The sequence below is a fragment of the Lactuca virosa genome, chromosome 9 (assembly GCF_052849685.1).
Source record: "Lactuca virosa cultivar CGN04683 chromosome 9, Lactuca_virosa_CGN04683_v6, whole genome shotgun sequence".
Classification (NCBI taxonomy): Eukaryota; Viridiplantae; Streptophyta; class Magnoliopsida; order Asterales; family Asteraceae; genus Lactuca; species Lactuca virosa.
Window position 1 is genome coordinate 204,391,917 of NC_136434.1, and position 25,994 is coordinate 204,417,910.

Sequence of the window (25,994 nt, forward strand, 5' to 3'; positions counted from 1 at the left end):
CCTCCCCAACCCCAACCTGCTTACCCTCCTCAACCTGAACCGGGATGTAACCACCCAGCGTGTCAACCTCAACCTTTACCCCAACCGGCTTACCCACCACAACCTGAACCGCCTTACCCACCCCAGCCTGAACCGAGATGTAACCACCCAGAGTGTCAGCCTGAACCGAGATGTAACCATCCAGAGTGTCAACCTGAACCGAACTATCCTCCCCAACCTGAACCCTTCTACCCTCCCCAACCCCAACCAGCATACCCTCCCCAACCCAAACCAGGATGTAACCACCCAGCTTGTCAACCTCAACCTCTACCTCAACCAGCATACCCACCCCAGCCCGAACCAGCTTACCCACCTCAACCCGAGTCGGGATGTAACCACCCAGCATGTCAACCTCAACCAGCATACCCACCCCAACCCGAACCGTTCTACCCTCCACAGCCAGAACCAGGATGTAACCACCCAGCGTGTCAGGCTCAGCCCCAACCAGCCTACCCACCCGAGCCTGAACCAGTATGTAACCACCCAGCATGTAACCCTCAACCCGCCCAACCAGAACCAGCCTACCCACCCCAGCCTGAACCACGATGTAACCAAGCGGAATGTAATTCTCAACCTGGAACGGACTGCTCTGACCTCGAATGTCAACCACAGTATACTCGTCCGCCTGCACCAGCACCAGCCTATGCTCCATGGCCACAATACCCTCCATGGCCGCAATATCCTCCACATGCTGAAAGTCTACCATCGAATGAGGTTCATAAAAAGGAAGACAGTGAATCTGTGACTGAACACTAGTTCCTAGGGCGGCGTTTCTAAACAACAACATTTCCGTTTCACCAAACCATAGAATTTAAGATATAGCGTCTTGCTTAAATGTAATTTCTCTATTAAATAAAAACTCATTCGTCTCATGTCTCAATCGTTCCATATGAAATCAAAGTCAATTTCCTTCGTGTTTACTATAAAATGTTACAAATTAGCTATTAACAAAACCCTAATTTTAACTTGAGTGGTTTCGGGAGGGCAAGGAATACGCTCTTGTGATGATCTCCGACAGAAAGCGTGGTGAAGCTGAAGAAGATACGGAAGCAGACTGGCGGAGGACCGGTGGTTGTAATTCGATTTCCAAACGGTGGTTACGCGTTGTAACGGCTCGAGGACTATGAAGCTCGCCGTTGTCCAATTCCTCCACGGATATCGCAGGTGAATCATCGCCGTACATGCAAAACTTTCTCCTCCTTCTCCTTCTCCTAGCTTCCTTTCTCCATTCATTCATCGTCTCTCTTATTCTCTCCGGAATTAATGCAGCTTTGTAGTTTGTCCCCATCTGCGAAACAATAGTGTCGATCATATATTACTAATTGAAATTCAACAACAAAAAGTATAGATAAAAATCATGAACAATTTCGTGATTTGTGAAACTCATACTCTACTTGATATATCTTTATTATTATATGAATATACCTGAGCAACCAAAGCATACAATGGTAATGTACTATAGCTACAGAAAAATTGTCCAGCAAACCCCAAAATCAGGCGTAAATACACGATCAAATGATGGTTTAGAAAGCAAGAATTATATCCAAATTGCCACTGTGAAAAACATAACACACATTTAATTAAAAAAAACAATCAGAAGCAAATTTAATTAAGAAAATAAAATATTACCCAAAACCAAAAGAAAGAAGCCAGCTCGAATGCATTCTGAAACAAGCACTGAAATGTTAGTCCAATATTCAACAAGAATGCATGAAAGAAAAATAAATAAATAATAATGAATATTTCACCTGAAAAAGAATAAAATGGAGTAATGACAATAATAGCCCTGGCTTCTTAAACCAAAAAAGCTCATCTCGAGGCTTTAACTTAGTTTTAGTAAAATATGCAGTAATTCCAGCACTTTCTAGAGCCAAAGTAGCAATAACATGTTGTAGTTTTGTCCCCATGATTAAAACAAGCTGAACATAAACATAAATCATCAGAAAATAATTTATCTTTTTTGGGAAATTATAATATTATATACATAATTAATACTTACAGTAACAGGAAGTAAAGCAATCCAGAAATAACGATTAGATCCTGAAAAAAAGAAAATGTACAAAATTTAATTAATTTTTTGACACAAGTGTGATGTATATATATACACAAGGTCTTTTATTTCTAGATTGAATAAAAAGTCTTAATGAGGCTAAATGACCATTTTACCCTTACCTTTCACATTAAACAACATAAAAGCCACAACAAATCCCCAGAGAGGGCCACTGCAAGGAATAACATGAGTAATTTTTCACATGGTAATAATTAATATCCCTAAAATATTATTAATTTTTATAAAAGAAATTTGTTTTAGTTTTACCTCAATCCAACTATCCTTTGAAATTCTTCTTCCATAGAGCGAATCATATAGCTGTGGAAATCAAATTTCGATGTGAGGTTGTGGTTCTGTTGAATAAGAAAAACAAAAATAAATAAATAGTAAACATCAATATATAATATGTGAGGACATTATATAAAAACAAAAAATAATAATAATAAAATTGTACAATGATGAAGGCTTTACGCAACATAAGGTAATCAGCACGAACAACTGAACTTCCAAATTGGCGAAAAAAACAAACCTACAAATTTAATGTAAAATAAAAAGTAGATGTTCATGTGAAAAATATAATAAAGTTTGTTTTATTTATATTATATTTAAATTATATAAAACATCTCTTATAGTTTGTATTATACCATCCAACTCAAGAAGCCATTCCTAATCAATGGATTTGACATATGGAATTCAACAATTGCTGATTGCCTCTTTGTTGTCTCATATCTTGATAACTCTGCATAAAAAAAAACAAGTTTATTCAAGTAAATTTTAGGAGGGCAAATTGGTAAATTCACAAATGATAATATATACCAGTTAGGACATCATTCTGATCCATTTGAGCATCATCTTCCCATATCCTCCATTGGTGAATCTAGCAAGATTACCATAGTGAAGATAAAAATTATCAAGATTGTTTACATTCATAGACTATTCGAAAGAGTAAAAGAAAAAGACATTATTAACCTTCACTATAGCCAGAAGCATGGTGAAGCAGCTATATGATATGTGTGTAATTGCAATTATAAATATAAAACGGTGTAGTTGCTCAAGTCCTTCATCAGATACAAATGGCTCATAATCCTGTACATTTAAAAGAACATTAAGGATTGTGAAATTTGACTTTTGGAATGTAAGGGTGAATTGGTCATTTAGTCTCATTAAGCCACTTTACCAATACAGGACTTAGTGAGGAAAAGAAAAAACAGCCCCTAAGGTTGGATTCAAATATTCAAATAACATAATGATAAGAGATATTTAACTCACCTTTTGACAGATTTTGTGATTTAATTTGTTCAAAAGTTGTTGTTTACTATGATCCTTGTTTTCTTGATTCTTATCAGGCTTGTTGCATGGATAAAATGCACTATCATAAAACTTTGAAGGGATACAAATATTGGATATACTACTGGAGGTAACTGCAAGAAGGAGTGATATGAAGCCAAGAAGCATCAACCCTGAAGACAACAATCACATCATGATGATGATGATGATGATGATGATGAGTTTATGAGAATAGCGAAAGATGTAGAAGATTAGATATTGTTAATATCTTTCATATATGATAAAGCAATTACCTTCTTTCATTTTCTCAACAGCTGCAAGCATTGCCTTGCGTTTCATTTTCTTCAACCACTGGCATGCAAAAGAACATTCATTATAGATCATGTTCATATAATTTTCATTTTAGGGGAAAAGAGAAGGATGATGAAATATGAATCAACTTACATTGCTCAAGTAACGAATTGATTCCTCCACAAGTAAAGAGACAAGAACAAAGATAGTCATAACTATAGCAATAGAACATGTTGGAGTTAAAGCCAAAGATCTGGAGTCTTCTTTGGCATCATCAGAAGACATATTTTTTACCACTTTTAAGATGATAAGATCACCCTGCAACTTATTCCAAAACATGAAAGGAACAAGAAGAATTGATTAAACTAAAACCCTTGATCAACTCCTTAGACTTAATTAAACCCTGTTTTTCAATGCAAAAGTTTCTTTTTTTTTTCTCTCACAATCGTAACTTCTAATGTAACCTCTCATAGGCATTTAGTCGAACAGGTTACGTGCTCTCAAGATTCATGAATGAACAGATGCCACATTTGCCAAATTTGCCAAATTCACTTTTTTGTTTGTTGAACCAGAAAGAAAACCGAAAAGTGGTTCTGCTGGCAAATACCCAGACAAAACTCGATGAGCTACATCCACTGTAATCCAGAAGTGATTTCACAGGTTTTATAAGATTGAACTGACGAAAACTCAAGATACCCATTTCGCAATTTTCGCAAATACCCAAGAAACTACACCCGCTACAATCCAAAGCGAATAAACAAAAGTATATATGGTATTTGTAGAAATAAGTAGTCGCATTCCGTGATTCCCTCCACGTGGAATGTAGAACGTTCGTTCTTTCTGATTCTCTTGCATGAACAGTGAACACAAAAATACTCCAAGCGGGCGGCTGTTGTTCCCATGCATTTGAAACTTGAAAGTGTAGTGTAGGTATATATACAAACAAAACATTTAAAATTGATACAGTATTTGAGTCAACTCTATATAGTGCCAAAACGGTTATAGTGTCGGGGTGCTTGGACCCATGTGTTTTTCAAATACAGAAATTAGTATTTATTGTTTAGGCAAGATAACGATTTTTATATTTATAGTGTTATTTAAGAATGAAATAACAAATTTTATAGCATTTGTTTACTAAATTCACAATATCCTCCCTAATAAATGAAAATGTTTTTGACACACGTCATTTTCTTTTTGATTTGGACAAATGACATTTTCTGATTTTATTGTTTTCCACATGTAATTATCTTATTTGTTCAGAACAAATAAATGTCACATACTCACATATTATTCCCTTAAATCTCATAATAAATGCAAAATCAATCTTAAAATAAATAATAATCAATGCTATGAATAATATCACACCAAAAATTGTTTTCTTTATAAATCCGTAAATTCAATCTATATTCACAAAATTCATTGTCATTCATACAAACTTTCCATAGGTGTCAATGTCTATTTCCATAAATAATTCTTTAATGTTAATAAGTTGATATTGATTTTTTTTTAATAAACTCATGTAAAACACGGTCTCACACCTATTATATATATATATATATATATATATATATATATATATATATATATATATATATATATATATATATATATATATATATATAGGGTTGAGATCGGTTGAGAACTCAAAGTTTTCCGAGAACCCGAGAACTAAAAGTGAAGTGTTGGATCAAAAGTAATTCGTTAAGAACATGATCGTCATCTTACCAATCTCATTTAATGTTTAACTTTTTTGTGTTATTTAATATATTAATATAAATGTCTAAAAATTAACAAAATAACTCAAAATTTCGGATTTATTTTTTTTTTAAATATTTTTCGATTTTTTAAAAAAATGGAGATTTTTTAATTTTTTTCAAAAAACATGAATTTTTAAAAAAAATGAAAAAAAGTATTTTTTTTTTTTAAAATTGCATATTTTTTTCAAAAAAAAAACTGCATTTTTTTTAAAAAAAAAACTGCATTTTTTCTAGAAAAAAAAACTGTATTTTTTTTTTACAAAAACACTTCATTTTTTTTTCAAAAAAACTGCATTTTTTTTCAGAAAAACTGCATTTTTTTCAAAAAAAAAAAAACTGCAATTTTTATAAAAAAAAGTGCAATTTTTTTCAAAACTGCAATTTTTGAACAAAAAAATCAACGTTTTAGGTGCATATATGCATATTTTTTCAAATGCATATATGCATTTTTCTTATACTATAATATTCGTAAGTAAATTATAAAAATCTCATTTTTATTAATCAATCTATAAACATAATACAAGTATTTTATTCGATACAAAATAAAATATAAAAAAACTACAAAGATTCACAATGTTATCATTTCTTCATATCAGCATTTCTATATTTTCTTCAATTTATCATTTTTCACCTATTCAATATTTTCAACAAATTCTTCAAAACCTACAAGAAAATTTAAAAAAAAATTGATTAATGCAAGAACACTCATAAAAATGCACAAGTATATATCATGTAAGATTCACATGTGATTATATCATGTAAGATTCAAATGTGATTATATAATGTGATATTCACATGTGATTGTATCTTTTAAGATTCAAATGTGAAATTCACAAGAAAATAAAAAAAATAATTAACAAAGACCACTCACACAAAATGCATGTGTGCATATTGACGTAATTCATATATGATTCACTAGTGATTTACATGTGAATCACATGTAATTCATATGTTATTCACTTGTGATTTACATGTGAATCACATGTAAATGATATGTGATTCACTTGTGATTTACATGTGAATTACATGTGATTAATATATGAATTACATGTAATTTATATGTGAATCATATATGAATTACATGTGAATCACATATGAATTACATGTGATTCACATATAAATCATAAATGAATTAGATGTGATTCACATGTAAATCACATGTTATTCACATGTAATTCATATATGAATCACATCTAATTCATATATGATTTACATGTGAATCACATGTAACTCATATATGAATTACATGTGATTCACATGTGAATAACATGTGATTTACATGTAAATCACATCTAATTCATATATGATTTATATGTGATTCATATGTGAATAACATGTGATTTACATGTGAATAATATGTGATTCATATGTGAATCACATGTAAATAAGAACAAAAATTGCAGGAGAAAAGTTTTTGGGAACAAAATTGAAAAAAACAGCAACACTCAGGGACCAAAATTGTAATTTACTCTAAAAACAAATTTGAATCTCATTCTCACCACTTCAAATGTGTCAAGCAATCTACCAAGCTGGTGGGCATGCTGCTCCTCATCATTCACACCATCCAGCATTATGTACTCAATGAAAATCTTTTGCTGACTGTAAAGTCAATACCAGAAGGGTATTTTAGTAATTTTACACTTTGAGGAAATTAAAAAAAGAAGCAAAAAAAGAGCTACCTTTTCTTTTGATATTCTGCTAAATCATTCATAAGTTTTTCTAAAGGAAAAGCGCGAGCTGCAGGCATTATTTGACACCTAATATCTTGAACTGGTGCATGAAGAGACACTGCTAGGTTTATATTTTGTAAGTCACCATGAAGCTTGTTTATTGCATGAATTATTCCAACCTACAAGAAATTATGATAATGATAGATATGAATCCAGAAATGTTCTTAAAAAGACTAATATTGAGGATGTAAAATGGAGCAAACAAAACAAACCGTTGAGACAGTAATTTTCTTGGGTGAAAGCTGAAAAGGGAATGTTGTCATTACTCGAATAGCTTCAACTAAAGCATTGTAGTTGTTTAATGGCTCTCCCATTCCCTGAATACAAGATGATGGTATCAGTTGTAGTGACATAAATTTCAAGGAAAACAAGTTTTTTTTGAGGTATTTACCATGAAAACAACATTGCGAATGGGTGATAATCGAGAAGCATGTACTAATTGTTCTACAATCTCTGTTGTTGAGAGGTTGCTCTTGAATCCCATACTTCCAGTTGCACAAAATGTGCAGCCCATTTTGCATCCAACCTGTTGAAGAGAATGACTCACATACATGTGTTGTGATATAGAGCAAAATGTCGATTGAATCTATCAACTTAAGAACTCAAATCAGGAAAGAATTTCGGTTTGGAAGGAATGGATAGGGTAATGGTTTACCTGTGAGGATATGCATAAGGTAGATCTTGGACCACCAGGACGAGGTTTGCCTCCATATTTCCCTAAAAAAGTCAAAAAACAGCAAGAGTACCTGAAGTTGAGGTAGATTAGATCGCATGAATGGATTAGTTTCTAATTCTTGTTCAATGATTGATGGAATAGTTGCAAGGCCAGATTGTGTCTGACATGTATAAAATATGACATCTAGTATTAATTAATTTTAGTACAAACTAACAAATACAAAAACAATATAAGTATTAATTTACCTCATGCCCACAGTAAACTTTAGTTGGTTTTGACAAAGAAGCCAAAGTCACACATAGTGACTCATGCATCTGTTCTGTTGTTCCCTCAAAAACTTGCCACAACCACCAAAAAACTTAAAAAAATACAACATGAGAAATAAAAAATGGAAGTAGAATGCTATTTCTAGCATTTAGCAGAAAATGTATATCATGAAATGACACCACCCAGCAGTGTGTCGCCTGTAAACACAGCAGGGTCCTCTTCTTTTTTCCAAGTTACATAGTAACTTATGTGTCCCTTTATGTGGCTGACAAACCAACAAACCACATTAAAACTGCTTTGTAAAAATATTTGGCAATGTATTTTTTAGATTAACCTTACTTTTTTATCTACTAAAAACATTTACATTTTTGTGTAAAACTAAAAGATTACTAATAGTATTACTAATAATTAAAATAGACGAATTGGAAACGTTAAATATTTATGACCAAATCCATAACAATACAAAAACAACACCTTTTGTGATACGATCTTCAATGGCGTTCTTCAGTGATAAAGCTTCCCTCCAATCTGGTGCAATCTACAATACAAAACCACATCACTTAATCACTCATAAAATCCATGTCAAAAATAACAAACACAACAAATAATGTAAATCAGACAGTTAATGATTCCTATTAAATAACTTGACTTAATGTGGCTGTTTCGGAACCTTAGAATTTTGCTAAGTTGTAATTACTTGTTACATTTAATACTTTTTTATTTACATACTTCATAAATATATAATTATTCATATCAAATATTTAAAAATCTATATCATTATTATATCAGTTAACTTTTGTTTGGATATTTCGTTAATTTGTAATCTTTTTGTCAGACATTCAGACCGATTATCAAACAAATAACCCATTTTTCATTCGCATTAGTTCCAAACAAAAGGGTAAAATAGTCAGTGACGGTTCATTCAACTCAAATAAGAAACATCATTTACAGATAACACTCAATAAAGAAAAAAGAGAAACAGACCTTAGAGTTTCCTTAATCATATGATTATTATTGGTCTATATTCTCATCAAGCACTTAATCATATGATTACTATCAAACAGAGAAGAGAGTGTCAACTTGGCACATTTTTGTTTTTGTTCCCTGTGGGGTGGGTTGCAAGGAGAAGGATTTGAAGATAGTTAGTTTTCTTTTTTTTATGCAAGTGACATACTTTTGGAACGCTTTCTTAGCTATTTCTTATAAAAAAAAGTAAATAAAAATGTGAAATGAGAAGACTTTTACCAAAAATGCACTTTTATCCACATCTCATGATAGCCATTCAATACATCAACTTCGTCGGATGTTAGTAATTTGTCTCTAGAAAAAGAGAACATTGGAATCACTGATTCTTGAGGTAATTGGCAAGAAGTAAAGAGTATTAGAGTAATAGTATGTACCTCAATTCCGGAAGGAGAATCCATCCTATCACTGTTCCGTCTGCATATGAGATTCTAGCTATGTGGTTACTTTGTTAAAAAAGATGTTACATTTTTTTATAAAAAAAATAATATAGAATAACAAAATATACTTGTCAAATGTTTGCATGACGAAATAAATTTTTTTTTGTAAATAATTAAAAAAAATATTATACAAACCTTTCATTGTCTGAGGGTTGATGGTTGTAATGAATCATGTTGGAATTGGATCCTACATATCAATTATGTTTGAAGTTAATTGGTACTGGTCATATCAGATACCTTAAATGGTACTACATGAGTACATGGTGTTAATCGAGATGCAACATGATGGGTATTGTGTGAGTAGGTCAAAAATCTGATTTAAGCATTTTATCAAACAGTTGGTGTGCAACATTAAACTTACTTTGTAATCTCAAAACTAACTGGGTGCGTATAACCGAATTGTATTCATGGGATACGATGAGTCATCCTCCTCACATAACCTGAAAATAGAAAGTAAAAATAATTTGAATTTCAAGATATGGCGAAATTGGTAAGCAATTGTAGATATTTTTGCAAAAAGGGGTAATCTTTTTCTTCCTCACAAAGAACATTTGATAGGTTTTGGTTTCATAAGTGGTTGCCTAAAAGAAATTACAGGTTCGGGTTTATAAATCAGAATTGCATCAGACCTTATTCAGAATTGTATCGGACCTTCAAACAACAATAAAAATGTAAGAACTAAGCACCAATTTGAAAGATAATCACCTGATTTGAAATCCTCACAGGGTCGATTTTATGGATGGTCGACGACAGAAGTGCAGGGTTCGAACTTGGAAGGAAGTAACGATTCATACAGCAATTAAGCATGAATTGTTGATGATCAACGACAATTAAGCCTAGATTATTGGAGGATGTTGGATTCCATATCGATTGATGATAACGACTACGAAATATAGATCGATTGTGGATCCAGATCTGAAGGCGAGAAAGTGATGACTCTGGATTGAACGGACGGTGTTGCTGCTTCCGAACATCGAGTCGTCCTCTGGCTGAGAGACCGGAAGCTCAGAGGCGAAGGAGAATCGGGAGGTTCGGAGCGATCAGACCTCTGGTTGATTTATTAGGGCACGAAACTTCGAGAGGGAAGAATGACGCAACCACCGCGATGTTAAATCTATCAATCATCGGAGAATCTTCAATGAAGGCGGTGGTTGTTAACAGAGGTAGGGTGGTTGTTAGAGGGGGGAGGGAGGGGTCTACGAAGAGGGAGGAGGTCGATGGAGTCGGTGAAGAATCGGAGAAGGGAACGAGCGATAGAAAGACTAATCACGATCTGATATGTTTATTTGGGGAGCTAATTACATGTTCCCTTAAATGCCCTTATCTTATTTTATTAAGATACCCTTCCTTGTTTTTTTTCTATTTATTTACAAAATTGCCATCAAAGATCTTAGCTCTTAACTTTTTTAATCTAACGGTCCACTTTTAGTTTTCAGGTTCTCAGGAAAATATGAGTTCTCAAATGATCATTGCTATATATATATATATATATATATATATATATATATATATATATATATATATATATATATATATATATATATGGAAAAGTTCAATAGAGAACCATAATTATTGGTTCTTCAAGGAACCAAAACTTTTTTTCAATTTCTAGAGCTTATTCTTTATCGAAAAAAAAATCTAAAAATATCTAAATTCATATATTAACATTGTGAATGTGAAAAATATTTTTCGGATTCACATTGTGAATTTTCAAAGATTCACATTGTGAATTTGACGTAAAAAAAATTGAATTTGATATCATTGGAAAAAGGATAAAAAGTTATGAATTTCTGTATTTTTACTTTTTTTTTTGATAAAAAATAAGTTCAAAAAGTTGAAAAAAAGATTGGTTCCTTGGTTAATTATGGTTCTCTATTGAACCTCACTCTATATATATATATATATATATATATATATATATATATATATATATATATATATATATATATATATATATATATATATATATATATATATATAGGCTAATATTACTAGATGGTTAATTTTTTAAATTCTATCAACAAATGATCACTGACTATGCAAAAATCATACTTCGTAGTCACATAACATAAATATCTATTTAAATACTACAGTATTAAATAAAAAAAAATGTAGTGGTTATTGGTTAAGACATGTCTTTCTGGGAACTTGTCTAAGGTAGCCCAAAATGGAGTTTCATCCCTCTCATGGCTGAGCATTTCCAATCATCAAAACAAGTGCATAACCTCTTCGGATGCCCAATTTCTCGGCATTTCATCATGTCAACAAAGATATGAAAATTTTCACTATGAAGAGCCACAAAGGCCTGAACGAAAGGGAAGAAATCAGCATCATCATCACAATTCACAACCACCACAACATGAAGAACTACTAAAGACTGTTTCTGAATTTTCCCAACTCATCAACTTTAACAAAAAAAAAGATATTGAGAATAAAAAACATCGAGTGCAGCTAGAGGGGTTCAAGAAAGAGAAGTTGCTTATCATAAAGGAGAAACAGGAAAATAAGATATATACATTATGGAGTAGTTGTGCATGATGCAAGAAAAGAATGAATAAAGATATACAGTTCAATGTCACCTACCACAATGCATACAAATTTAATGAAATACAGTTCAATGTCACCTACCACAATGCATACAAATTTAATGAACCTTTTAAACCAAAACCCAAAAGTTGGTTTGGTTATAGTGACATTATCCCTTCAGAAAATAACTATAATATGAAATAATGAAAACTAGTGTAATAAGTTGTAATAAAATATATTCCAAACAAAGTCACTAAAACTGTAATAATCAGATAATCTCTTAAAATTGAAAAAGTACATATAAAGATAGCTTTCTCTAAAACACTCAAAACTGCCATTTTAACCAAAATCTATCTACGATTCCTCCTCCATTTCATTTGCATCCCCTTTTAACTCATTATCAGTGAACAAATCCTCTTGAACAGGCACATCCTTTAACTGCTGTGATGAAACAATATTCTCAATGCTTTTTTTAGCAGCCAACTCTTTACTGTTTTCATCAGCTACAGCCACATCATCTTTCTCTAAACCACTTTTCTTTTCACCTTCTGCTGACGTGTCATCTAGTTTTGGGGGTGGTACAAAAAAGGGTATTTTACCCCTTTGCCAATCATGAAGAACCATCTTTGCAGCAGTCGTCAAATCAGGTTCACCTCCCTATTACACACAATACAATATCTTTTATTTTTTAGTAAACATTTCTGATTCCATTCCATCTGTAGACAATTGGAATTGGAATAGAGAATTAATTACCCTCAGAAGTTTGCCTGATAACTTGCATAGCTGAAGCAAAAAGTCATACTCATCTACCCTGTTTTACACAAAACACAATCCACTTACAAATTGAATAACTTTTAATTTATTAGTGTTGAAATTACTATAGTTCAAAAAAAATGAAACATACCATTCTTTTATCTTGTATGCTCTTTCAAGGTGCTCTTTCTTGACACGATTTAACACTTCCCCAATATGCTCTGTTGCATCATGCAGATTTGTAACTCTCACCTAAACAATAACAAAACTTATTTACATTCAATCACAACAAAAAGAATCTTTTAGGTCAAAAAATTTGAAACCCTAAATCCTAGGGTTTAGAGGGATGATAAATCTAATGATAAAACTAACCACTCCCTTCAAAACAATATCAGTTTCAGTGTCACTGCTTCCATAAACAACACCAGGGCAATCAATCAAGAATATCTTCTTTGTGAGTGTTATGTATTGCCAAACTTTAGTCTCCCCAGGGATTGGAGCAACTTTGCAAACCTTTTTATTAAAAAGAAATAGTTAAATAATTTAACAAAAGACATCACATTGTAATTCTAAACACTAAAATAAATACAACTTACATTTTTCGTGCGCAAAGTGTTGATTACAGATGATTTTCCAACATTGGGATACCCCACAAATCCAACTGATATTGCTTGCTTGTCACTTTTTAGACGCGAAAATTGTCTCAACACAGATAAAAGAGAGTTCTATAAGAAATAAAAATAACATAATTAGACAGGAATTATATAATGCAGAGTAGATAATATGATATCAACTATTACCTTTCCATAAGACTTGTTAATGCTTGCATGAAATGCTAGTGTAGGATATTCCCTAGATAGGACCCTAAGCCATCCTTTTGTAACCCATGGAGGTGTCAAATCACACTGTAGAAAATACAAAAAGAAAAGTCAATAATCAGTTAACTTTCTTTGGGAAACTTCATAAAACAAATCATTGTTACCTTGTTTAACAATAAAATCATGTGCTTGTGTTTGCAATGTTCTTTCAGATGTTTCTCAAGATGATGGCATCTTGTACCTTGGGGATCCCTAGCATCGAGTACCTGTAATTGATAAAAACAAGTATGATTTGATAATGTGAAGTGATATTGTGAATTATACAAAATTACAGTTGCTGGTAGCAGAAGAAGACTAACCTGGATGACAACATCTGAAGAGTCTATGACTTTGTAAAGTTCACCCCAAATGCGTTTACTTTGACCCTTTTCAAACATTGTATGGCGAACAAGATCCCTGAATCCATCTGCATTTGCATCCTCTGGATCATCACCATGTTTTTCTTCAAAAGCATCTACAGAGTTGGCACACATGTTAGTGCAAGTTTTGATCAATTAGCAATTCACTAGAAGAAGACAAGGAGTTGCATAAAATCAACTCCAAAATTGAAAAACAAAGGATAGATTTTCATGTCTAGATAAGGTTATTTTACCTTGAGAACCATCGGCCCTCTTAGCTAATGATTCATAATCAGAGACAGCTAGCTTTGGACGTTTTCTCTTCCCCTTTGGTCCAAATGCATCAGCAAATGGCTCTGTATCAAGAAGGTGAACTCTTGCTTGCTGCAAAATAGGTGAAAAAAACCAGTATTAGAAAGGGTAAATAAAGATCATAAGGTGAACTCTTGCTTGACTAATGGTTTACCTTCTGATGATCATTCAATAGGGACATTGGCAACTTTCTCTCCTTCATTATGACATTATAATTGCTTGAGAGTCGACTTTGTAGCTCTTCACGGAAGAATTCAAGCTCTTTCTGATTTACAACTCTAGTGTTACCTGAATGCCACAATTTTATGTTGTTAATACGTATAACTGGAAAACCGATGTAGATTTTGTTACAAACCGAACACCAACAAGGTCAGTCATCAAATCCTTCTACAAAAATTTCATATCAATACCAAATTTCAAGTTGAAAACTAATTTTTTTAACGTCCAACTAAAAGCGCCGCCCTAAATTTTTTTTGGAACAGATGCAGTAGCTCAAACTTGTTAATCGTGTGTTTTGGAATCATGCATCTGCCTTGAATGCCTTACTATGATACATATAGAACATCATGTAATAACAGTATACAGTACGAACAAAAATCGAAAATGTTACTTACCAAACCAGCGGCGATCAGGTTGTATGCGAGTAGATGGCAACTCCTTTGACTGCAATTCGTGTTTGAGAATTGTTCCTTTGCTGTCACGCTTCGGCCTCGTCTTGTACATCTTAAGACGACGAACGGTGGCGGCGGTACGGGCGGTGCCACCACTTTTGTTCTTGTTGCCGGCATCTCTGTTGACATCGAGAGAATGCTTCGGCTTTCCCGAAACGTTCACTGACCTCTCTTTCTTCTTCACCATTTTTTCCGATCAAACTTGCTACGATAAGTTGATCGCCTACAAGTTCTGTGCCGCCCGCAAATCAAAGATGATAAATAGGAGGTCGAGACCGACACCAATGCGGCAGCCGGTTGTTTATAGGGTTTTGATGATGTTTAAGTGATTTACAAAATAGTTCCTTTACTATTTTATATTGGCAATTTCAGTCCATTAAACTATCTTTTTCAAAGAAAAAATACATAATTTGATTTTCAACAATTACATGAGATCTATCCTTGATCAATACCATAAATTATTTAATTTGATTTCAATGGTCATTATTTGCTAAAGAAATTGAAAGGTAAGAAACCCTAGAGACATATGGTCAAAAAACTCCGATCAAAATCCATTATGTATTTTTTGTGATTGAGATTACACAAGTATCGTAGGAGAATTTAAGCTAAGTTTGATTATGTGTTAAGAGAAGAGGATTGCATACTTACATGCGAGTTCAGCTTCGTACTTAGTAGTGCACAAAGTGGGTCTTAGGGTCTACCTTTTTTTTAATAGAACAAATATATATGAAGAAAAAAAAGACAAAGGTGCATGAATGGTCCTTGTGCTTAGGATGAAAGTGGGTCCAAACCTAGACCGGATGGACCCTGACCCGGAAAACTCAAAACCGGTTAATAGGGTTTTGTAGAATCGAAAACCGGACCGGTATATAGGAACTGGTTCCGGTTCGGTTTCGGGTACGGTACCGAGTAAAGTGGGTCTAGAACCGAAAAACCCAAAACATCAAAGTGGGTAGATTAGAACCGGATAAAGTGGGTTTAGAAACGGAAAACCCGAAAAATCAAATTTTTTTGGTAGTTACTTACTACTTAGTGGGTTGAACTTTGAAAATTTTCATATTGATATCCTGAATTCGGGGGACTGTAAGTCATTGAATATGAAACCAAATTTGACAAAATTATAGTCTAAAATCATGTGCAAACTCTATACTACACTCTGGAAAAAAAACGCATGTCAATCCGACTTTAGACGAACGAGATATGTATGTGTTAACGTTTTCACATAATTCAAAATACAAAAACAAATAGCTGAAAAGTTGAAAATTTTTCAGTTTTGATATCCCGAATTCGGGGGACTGTAAGTCATTGAATATTAAACCAAAAATGGTAAAATCTAAAATCATGTAAAAACTCTAAACTACAAGTTGGAAAAACACCGCATGTCAATCCGACTTCAAACGAATTAGATATGTATGTTTTAAAACTTTCACAGAATATAAAAAAGTTGAAAAACTAAAAACTTCCATCATTAATATCTTGACGTTAAGAGACTGTAAGTCAATGAATATAAAACTAAAAATGACAAATTTATAGTCTAAAATCATGTACAAACTCTAAACTACACGTTGGAAAAAACCGTATGTCAATCCGAATTGAAACGAATAAGATATGCATGTTTTAAATGTTTCACAAAAACCGGTTTCGGCCCCTAAAAACTTCCATCATTAATATCGTGACTTTAAGAGACTGTAAGTCAATGAATATAAAACTAAAAATGACAAATTTATAGTCTAAAATCATGTATAAACTCTAAACTACATGTCGGAAAAAACCGTATGTCAATCCGAATTGAAACGAATGAAATATGCATGTTTTAAACGTTTCACAGAAACCGGTTCTGGCCCCTAAAAATGGTTTCGGTTCCTAACATCGGTTCCGGTTCTTGACCCGGTTTGCCCGGACTCGATGGACCTAAACCCGGATTACCCGAAACATAGATAAAGCCAAATTTTAAACCCGGAAACAGAACCGGTTCTATATATTCAGGTTCCAATGTTTTCGGTTCCGATCTGATTCTAGTTCCGGTCCGGTTTTCCGGTTTTAAATCTCATCCCTACTTGTGGTTAGCTGAAATTTGTCACTTTGGTCCAAAAAGGTTTGGACTGACACCAGAGTTCCAAACTTTTTATTTTGTTACGAGTTTGATCCAATCATGTTTGAAATTTTTTATAAAGACGATTTGCCCCTTATTATTTAATTTTTCATTTTTCCTTCTATTATAGAAATTAAAAAACAATTAAAAATTAAACAAAAATAAAATACCTCCCCCCTCGCTAAAGTCTACAACACCATCTTTTATAAATGTCGACGCACCACCACTTACCAGAAGATATGAACGTCGACGCACCACCGCCAGCCGCCGTCGTCACCATCGTCAACCACTGTCGTCTCCATCACCATCACTTTACCAGTCGATCTCTCTCCCTCTCTCTCTCCCCCTTTTTCTCTCTTATCTCCCATATTTGTTTCATCTGTACACATCATCATCAGTCAACAATACAACCACCACCACCGGTCAACACCCCCATTTGTAAAACAATGTCACCATCATAGATCTGACATTAACTCCATTTTTCTTCTCTTTTTCACTATCTCTGTCATATATTGTAACACCCGCATATTATGACTAGTCAATTTGAATATTATAGGCGTTAAAATTGACTTTTAATGGAAAGTTATTTATGATAAATAATCTTAACCAAAAATATCATATACGTGACAAAGATTCAACACATATAAAGAACGTCTAAATCTGACTTCGTGGGAGGAAGTTATGAGTTTTCTAATATTTCAGCGTAACAGTATACGACTCAGAAACCGAAATTGAAATCAGTCGATTATTAGGAAAAACAATCTAAACGAGAGTTGAAGATCTCGTCAATACCTATCTGTCGATAAAAAGACAGTCGAGAACGGATATCATATAAGAGAGTTATGAATTTTTAACGAACTTTAACAGTGTAAGTCTATTAAAAATATAAATTTAAAAATAAAGTCAAAATTAGCCGACTGAATCTAAATGAAAGTTGTAGATCTTGTCGATAACTATGCGTAGATATAAAACCCATCGAAAACGGAGCTCGTATGAATAAGATATGAATTTTCTAAGAAACATAAATTCTTCGCGCGCACTTGCACGCAACGATAGAGTGTGTCACACGCACTGTCACTCCACTCAGAATGCGACACGTGGCACCACGCAGAAACGACACGTCATCACTTCCGACCAAATGTGCGGCGCACAGGGGACATATGTGCGACGTGCACTTCGATTTCGACTATAAATACCCTGCAATGCCTCGTTCGAATTCCACACCATTCCTACGTTTCTCTCTCAATTTCTCTCAATTTTAAGCCCTTTCTCCCTTAAGTTTTTTAGTCGTCGAAGCCCTGCAGTGTCTGATAGCCGGTAAATAGAAGCTCTCGAGTTAGAGTTCTGCCCGCTTTATTCCCAGTTTTCATTAGTGTGCTCTGTAAGTTAAGCTACACTTACTTTATTCAAGTGTAACTTTTAATTATAGTCATAGTCGTTATTATGAACCTATAATTAATATTTATCAGTGATTCCAAGTCATTATACTTATTGCTCTACTTATGAGAGTGATGTTTAGGCTGGATTTAGTGAGGTGTTTAAAGTGAGATTTCCAAACATAATACTTTGTATACCAAACGGACCCTACCTCCGATATGATCCTACCTGGTTGTTCCTTACTTGATAGATCTTGATGTAGACATTGGGACTAGTGAGGAATTTAGATTGTTATTAGTCACCAGGAATGTAAGACTAAGACTTAGTGACATCCGTATTTAGGTCACGTCAGAAGAAAAGTCAAGGAGTTTGGCGGAGCGCGGCCGAATTCTCCAGTCACCCACCTAAGTCAAGTAAGTGCATAGTTACTTTCAAACTTACACATAGATACAAGTAATCTATTTGCTTAAATGTTATGTGCGCTGTTTTTTATGTGTTTAATATATTTGTACGATATGACATGATTTTTACTTGATCTAATCATATATTATACTTAATAATATAACTATGTAGTAAAGGGTTGTGTGTAATAACAAATGAGAGGTTGTGATAGGGTTGTGTGAATTAGTGGTCGTGATAGGCTAGTGAGAGATGTATGAAATAATAAGTCATGACTTGACATGCATAACCAAAAGTACTATTGTATTGTCGTGCATGTTGTGTTGTCCAAGGTACTTTTGTACTGTTGTGCTTATCAAAGTACTATTATACTATCGTGTTTGTAGTGTTTATCAAAGTACTATTGTATTGTCGTGTTTATCCAAGTACTTTTGTACTGTCGTGCTTACCCAAAATGTTATCATGTTGCCAACAAAGATCCTTTAGGAAAGATCTCTCGAGATCATCATATTAGGATTAGAAAGTGAGGATAACGGGAATGGGGTAATTGGGTTATTTGAATGTTGAAGAATATATAATTATGTGGGTTGAAAACCCTATGTATCTCACCAAGTTTCCCAACCTGACTCACTCAGTTTCTTTGTATTACAGGTAACGATATGAATGTACTGATAGATAATGTAATTATCTGCTGAGAGATTCAAGGAGATGTAGATCTTTAGTATATTGAGATTTTGTAAGTCTCCATTTATGCTTATATTTCTTGTATCAGTTATGACATGCCAGGTTTTTAAAATATAAAATCTTCTAAAATGCCTTGATTTTGATTTTATATCATGTCAAAGATATTTTGGGACCAATTCCGCAATCACAAATGTTTTAAATAAGCATAAACAAAAATTTTAAAAAGGTCGTGAAAATAGGGATGTCACAGTTGGGATCAGAGCATTAGTTTAAGCGAACTACAGATTTTAGGGAATTTCTAGACTTAAGCTTAGAATGCTAAGCAATGACTGTGAGGTGAGTGTCTATTTTATTTTAGGTAGTATACCTAAATTGACACAAGCACTATAGTACATTAGAGAATGTGCCTTAATTGATATTATGTGTTAAATGATTTATATTATAGCATTCCTTAGGTTGCCTATCCAAATTGTTGTTATTTGAATAAGTTTAAAGGTCTATTGCCGACCTAAAATTAGGAAATTTTATGTGTTTAGGTTTCTAAACGTTAAATTACGGTATTAGAACTGACATATAACTTTTCGGAGTAATAAGGAGAATTACGCGTCTAACCTTCCTTATCTATATTTTCGTCTAGTTACACTGAATGACTACTTTGGTATATAGAATGTCATGATAAGGACTCGTAGCGGATTGAGAAAATGGAGGAAATGATAAGGCTTACGATATTGAACGATACATATTGAAAGGTATCGTAAGAATGATATCTTACCTTTAGAATACGCTGATAAATAATATGTCCGGTACGGGAGAAGTACACTTTTGATTTGGCGGAAGGATATAACTTTTGGTGTAAATCCCTGAAGTCGTCCCATCGTCTGGCATTTCCACCGTCGACCAAGTTGAAGCAAATTGCTATTAAAGATACGCATGGAAAAATCCTAGTGGAGTCTAGGGAAATTCGTTATATGTGCTTGTTTGGACACATTTGTATGTGTTAAATCGTTGTGTGAAATTTAGGAATAAGAACTTGGGGACTGCGAGACAATTCTTGGGATGAGTATGAGTAGGTGTGAAAGGTATTAAAGGCCTATACTACCGAAAGCACAAGACTCACACTTGAATCAGAAAGGGTCACAAGGTACCACAACACTAATAATTGATTGTGTTTTGAACGTGTATGTCGTTACCATCGTTTTGGTAATGACTAAAGAAAATGATTGTTATTCCGACCCTAGTGGTCATATCGAATTGAGTCAGGCTAAGATAAGTCTACAAAGTAAGTTACATAGAACCATGTTCGATGTAGCATCCGACTTAAGCCGGGAGATTAAAGGAAAATATAATTGAAGTGGTCAATAAAAGTATCGTAGTCGTCGTTAAGGCTAAAGCAGCATGTAGCTAGAAGAGCTATGTGCTATAAAACGATTATATCACATTAGAACATGATGTTGGGATTTGATACGAAATATAAGTTTGTTTTTCACAAAAACCGACAACGAATGACTTTAAAAATAATAAGTTTATTTTTAGTTAATAACAAAACCAAACCATCATCGTCGTGGGGACTAGTATGAACAGCTCAAACGAACTTAATCCATTTTCTTCCGATTTCAAGAACTCCAAAGCTTAGATATGATCCTTTCCAAGGTCTTAATGGATAAAGTTTCTAACTTTATCATTAGAAAGGTCCAAACCACAGGTATCTAGAATTTAAGTCTCAAAAGGGACCCAAAAATGCATATTTCTCAACTTAATCCATTAAGTCCAAGTCTCCAACTTTCATATATGAATCAACAAGATGTCTAAATGGATAAAGTTTCCAACTTTATCCATAATAACGCTACAATCTTTCAAGATCTAAACTTTAATACACCAAAATGACCTTAAGGACCAAGATAACTTTCATGACTTAAATGGAAGGCAAAAGATCACAACTTTCCTAGCCTATGAGGTACAAGAAGCATTCTAAACTGATCAATGGATGTTGGAGTCCACTCAACTCCAATATCTCCCATAAAATGGACCAAAAGAGCCAAAAATCTCAAATGACAAGATCTAAGGAACTAGATGGAAAGATTGGAACTTTATACTTACAATAATCTAGAAATGTATTGCCTTTGATGGATCCAAACTTGAAGCATTATTCCTTGAAACCAAAAGAACCTTCTTGATATTTAAGCTCCATCAAAATAGCATAAAAAGCATCCAAAAGAGTAGAGATGAGAGAGAGGAGAAACTCAAATCTTGAAGGTGGAGGTTAAGATTTCTCCCAAGGGGTCCTAGAGGTGATGAAGGCTGATAAAATGCCAAAAATTGAGGAACATTAAACTTAAATACATTGTAAATCCTAAAAATCATAGGCTTGGGCCTGACTGATCCCCACGTCGTGGCCACGACATTTCACCTAAATCCATTTCAGCTTCAAACAACCATAACTTCTTCGTTTCAACTCCGTTTTTGGCGATCTTTATATCCACGAAAAGGTATTGACGAGCCCCACACCCCTATATAATTACTATTGGCTTAAACACGTCGAACTAAAATCCTTAATTCATAAAAGAAGTCTGGAACATCACTTTTCCCATTTTACCCTTTGACTCCAAGACACAAACCAAAGCTTTAATCACTTATCCAACACTATCATCATCCAATAAGGTCTAAACCCCATTACCTTGAAGCCCAAGGCCTTTACTTTATCCATTTATTGTCCATAATCCCGAAATAAGAAACTTCTCGAAACAAGATGTTACACGATTGAAGGCTTCCTTATTATCATTCCTTTTCTCTCGCTCGACTTCTTTATCACGACCGTCCCTTGGTTTTTTTCCTTCTTCTTTCCTGATGGACACAAGTCTCACAGCTGTGGAAGTGCATCATGGATCAGGAGGTGGTGGTGTCGCTGGATGACATCCAGGTCGATGAGCGCCTTAATTACGTGGAGAGGCATGTGGCCCTACTGGAGAGAAATATGAAGATTTTGAGGAACAAGGAGATACCTTTGGTGAAGGTACAGTGGGAGCATCGGAAAGGGTCCGAGTGGACATGAGAGTCGGAGGCTGAGATGCGGGAGCATTACCCAGAGTTATTCGCTACATCAGACTCCGCGGACGAAGTCTCAGTTTAAGTTCTACTCGACGAGTTGACGCTGTGACTCGTCGAGTAGCAGCGGGCCAGGACACGTCGTTTAATGAGTGACTCGGCGAGTCTGCATGGGGGACTCGATGAGTAGGAGCTGGCAGTGGAAACCCTAAGTTTCAGGGTTTTTGCACCCTATATATTGGACCATTAGCGCCTCCCACTGTCCTCTATCACCCCTTGAGAGCCAGAAACCCTAATTTCCGTGAGTGAGAGCTTGGAGAGTGTTTTGGAGCTTTGAGAAGTGATTTTTGTGAAGGGAACTTGTAGATCAAGAGGCTAACATCAAGGATTTCGTGTGGATCCAGAGTCTATTTCAGTTTGGGCACACCTTGGAGGCAATAAGCTGTTACCTTGACCTCTTTTCTTCTAGAATCATTCATATATGGAGGCTAGGGCTTTCTTTAGTTATTCATTAAGGGATTTTGGTATGAGAGCTAGAGCGGAAGCTGAAACTTCAGATCTGAACCTCTTTTGGGTCCTAAGTCCATAAAGTTTCCAGCTTTTGCAAGGATGAGACTCTCCTAAGGTGTAAAGCCCCATTAGAAGCTTAGATTGGTCATTTAGAGCCTTTAGGGCCTTGCATGCGTGTAAAGTTTGCAACTTTACGTGATAAACATGCCTTAGAAGCTTGGATCTGTAATCTGGAACCTTGGCATGGCTTAAAAAGTGTCTGCATGGATGAAGGTCTGCAAGGACTCGGCGAGTTGCATAGTCAACTCGGCGGGTCATATGAAGATGGTCATGAACTCGCCTAGTTGATGAACGAACTCGGCGAGTCCGTTGAAGATTGCCTTGAACTCGGCAAGTCGTTTGAAGACTCGGCGAGTCGGCTAGGGTTTCTCCCAATTCTTGGACACGTATGAACTCGGCGAGTTAAAGGGGAACTCGACGAGCCAATCAAGGATTTCACGGCTTCTCGAGTTCAGGAAGGACTCGACGAGTCGGTGAACTACACTCGACGAGTCGAGTCAACATGGACTGTTGACTTTGGCTGAGGACTTTGACTTTGACCAAGAGTTGACCAGTTGACTTCTGAGAGTATTTTGGTAATTTGGAAACTTATGTAAAAGGGTTTTATGGTAGCTATAGGTGGGGGAGTTCGTGTGGGTGATCCGGGAGTCAAGCTTTCTAGTTTTAGATGACAGTTGCGAGGTGAGTTATCCTCACTATACTAAGGGGACTAAGGCACCAATGTCGGCCCATTGGATATGTTATCCTAGTAGTGTTAAATGTTGAGTATGAGTTAGTGTTGCATGCTAGTGGTTATGCCAGTTAGGTAGACCTGTAGGAGTACCTGTGATGTTATATGATTATTGCATGCTCAGTAGTTATGTTATATGTTATGTGGGTTGGGTTGAGGTTGTACTGCTCCATGCGGTAGCCAACAAACCCTAGAGTATTCCAGATATGAGCTGAGGGCCCGGTAGGCATTCCCGACTCATACTGAGGACTCGGGAGCATTCCAGATACTAGTTGAGGGCCCGGTAGGCATTCCAGACTCATACTGAGGGCTCGATGGCATTCCAGATACGAGCTGAGGGCCCGGTAGGCATTCCAGACTCGTACTGAGGGCCCAGGGGTAGTCCAGCTTGTAAAGCTGTTGACCATTACATGTTGTTCGGTTTGTTATGATATGTTATTGTTGATATGGTTATGTGGACTGTATGTGTATCGGTATTTTGGGGGCAACTCACTAAGCTTTCGGGCTTACAGTTTCAGTTTATTGTTTTAGGTACATCAGGAGATCGTGGCAAGGCGAAGGCATGATCGTACATCTCCTCGTATTTTGTTTGTGTTTTTGGGAATACTCTGATAAATAATATTTTGAAAACAAATTGTAATGTTTTAATGTATTTGGCATGTTTCTAAAAGTTTAAATTGGTTTGAAAATTTTGGGTGTTACAAGTTGGTATCAGAGCCTTAGTTTGAGTGAATTGGAGGAGCATTCGTGTGAATCCAGTCTCAAATCAAGGAAAGGTTTTCAAAATGATTTATAAAATGGCTTTCAAAATAAGTAAAGGAGGATGCAGGGTGTACGATCAGCCGGAGCCAGTAAGTAGACCCTAAAATACCATACAAGTTATTTGATTATGTGATATGTTAGAACAACATGCTAGTACTAGGTTAGGGATCTTCAGGAATTGCATGATAGAATTGCCTGATTACATGATGCCTGTTAGCCTAGGGTTTCCTTATATGAGATTGACATCATTAATGTAGTTGCTTAGTGTATGCATCACGGTTATACATAATTAAGATATTGTAGCCTGAGAATGTTTGATTTGGCCTTATGTTCTGTTCTTGTTTGATTGGGAGCTTAGGGTAGGATTGGATATTCGAAAGTCTATAGGGTCCAGCGTTATGTATGGCTAGCATACACTAGTGCTGCAGGGTTGGTCGAAGTTTCATGGATGGATGGGTTGTGTGAGACCGGTAGGTCAGTTGTGAGACAGTTAGCCTTCCTCTAGGAGTGAGGTTGAGCGACCACCAGGGGCATGTATAGTGTTAGGGTGTTGTGGTGAAACTTAAGACAAATATGGGTAGGTGTGGAAGGTAGTAGGGGCCCATACTACTGAAAGCACAGGACCCATACGCGTAGCAAGAAAGTCACAGCCCCTAGGGTTGGTCGGGAGTTGGCTCCCAAATATTATGTGGATTATCTGACATCTTGTGGTATGTTTCAGAATGGTGATGACGAGACGCTTTGTGGCTGGATCCGGTTCGGGGTCAGGATCAGGAGACAGAGGCCAGGAGGGGCCAACAACACCTAAGTCGGTGGTGCAGATGAGTACAGAGGAGTTGGATGCCAGGATTCGAGAGATCCTGCATGATGAGGTTGCTGCTGCGTTCCGAGCACAGCTGCCGGAGATGTTCGGGTCGATTAAGACCGCCATGGTGGAGTATTTTGATGAGCGCTACGCAGCCCTTACAGAGACAGCTGCCGCAGTAGCTGCATCAGCTGTATCCGGGGCAGGGGGGGAGTTGGTAGGGGTTTTCAGTACAGGGACTTCGATAACACGAAGCCCCCTACTTTTGATGGGACGCAGGATCCCATCAAGGCTATGAGATGGATTTCAGATGTGGAGGGGTGTTTTTTCACCTGCTCGTGTCCTACTGACCAGAAGGTCGGGTGTGCTCTGAACCTGCTTAGGTCCGGGGCCAAGGACTGGTGGAGACTTGTGACTGGGTCGTACACTGATGATCAGAGAGCTGATGTTACTTGGGAGCAGTTCAGGGACATGTTCCACGCCCGTTACATTCCA

At 35.4% G+C, this 25,994-nt stretch overlaps 3 protein-coding genes across 3 annotated transcripts; all 3 read right to left on the reverse strand.

Annotated features, from left to right (window-relative positions):
- Positions 1-871: 871 nt before the first annotated feature.
- On the reverse strand, positions 872-4,559 carry LOC145138350 (MLO-like protein 14). Its single transcript, XM_079072447.1, has 14 exons — positions 3,821-4,559; positions 3,670-3,727; positions 3,359-3,549; positions 3,059-3,175; positions 2,906-2,966; positions 2,734-2,828; positions 2,544-2,618; positions 2,357-2,442; positions 2,212-2,261; positions 2,039-2,079; positions 1,788-1,958; positions 1,669-1,704; positions 1,465-1,593; positions 872-1,327 (listed from the first exon to the last, which is right to left on the reverse strand). The coding sequence occupies exons 1-14, from the start codon at positions 4,004-4,006 to the stop codon at positions 1,001-1,003; spliced, it is 1,623 nt and encodes a 540-aa protein (XP_078928573.1). The 5' UTR covers positions 4,007-4,559; the 3' UTR covers positions 872-1,000.
- Positions 4,560-6,869: 2,310 nt separating this feature from the next.
- Positions 6,870-9,521, reverse strand: LOC145140220 (uncharacterized). Its single transcript, XM_079073786.1, has 7 exons — positions 9,498-9,521; positions 8,572-8,635; positions 7,810-7,871; positions 7,546-7,680; positions 7,367-7,471; positions 7,104-7,273; positions 6,870-7,023 (listed from the first exon to the last, which is right to left on the reverse strand). Exons 1-7 carry the CDS (start codon positions 9,519-9,521, stop codon positions 6,870-6,872), a joined length of 714 nt encoding a protein of 237 aa, XP_078929912.1.
- A 2,741-nt stretch (positions 9,522-12,262) lies between these two features.
- ATNUG2 (GTP-binding family protein) lies at positions 12,263-15,324 on the reverse strand. Its single transcript, XM_079071613.1, has 11 exons — positions 14,982-15,324; positions 14,522-14,655; positions 14,310-14,439; positions 14,017-14,171; positions 13,822-13,923; positions 13,640-13,744; positions 13,436-13,564; positions 13,212-13,352; positions 12,991-13,091; positions 12,840-12,897; positions 12,263-12,743 (listed from the first exon to the last, which is right to left on the reverse strand). The coding sequence occupies exons 1-11, from the start codon at positions 15,223-15,225 to the stop codon at positions 12,441-12,443; spliced, it is 1,602 nt and encodes a 533-aa protein (XP_078927739.1). The 5' UTR covers positions 15,226-15,324; the 3' UTR covers positions 12,263-12,440.
- Between the last annotated feature and the right edge of the window lie 10,670 nt (positions 15,325-25,994).

Excerpts from the sequence above, each read along its gene's own strand:
- LOC145138350 (XM_079072447.1), bottom strand. The coding sequence starts at position 4,006 with ATGTTTTGGAATAAGTTGCAGGGTGATCTTATCATCTTAAAAGTGGTA. Across the intron at positions 2,443-2,543 it reads TGCGTAAAGCCTTCATCATT|AACCACAACCTCACATCGAA; the intron begins GTACAATTTTAT and ends CTTATTCAACAG. Across the intron at positions 2,080-2,211 it reads TATGTTGTTTAATGTGAAAG|GATCTAATCGTTATTTCTGG; the intron begins GTAAGGGTAAAA and ends TCTTTTTTTCAG.
- LOC145140220 (XM_079073786.1), bottom strand. The coding sequence starts at position 9,521 with ATGGATTCTCCTTCCGGAATTGAG. Across the intron at positions 8,636-9,497 it reads ATTCTCCTTCCGGAATTGAG|ATTGCACCAGATTGGAGGGA; the intron begins GTACATACTATT and ends TTTGTATTGTAG. Across the intron at positions 7,472-7,545 it reads TTCGCAATGTTGTTTTCATG|GGAATGGGAGAGCCATTAAA; the intron begins GTAAATACCTCA and ends TCTTGTATTCAG.
- ATNUG2 (XM_079071613.1), bottom strand. The coding sequence starts at position 15,225 with ATGGTGAAGAAGAAAGAGAGGTCAGTGAACGTTTCGGGAAAGCCGAAG. Across the intron at positions 14,656-14,981 it reads ACCTGATCGCCGCTGGTTTG|GTAACACTAGAGTTGTAAAT; the intron begins GTAAGTAACATT and ends TGTGGCATTCAG. Across the intron at positions 14,172-14,309 it reads GAGGGCCGATGGTTCTCAAG|ATGCTTTTGAAGAAAAACAT; the intron begins GTAAAATAACCT and ends CCAACTCTGTAG.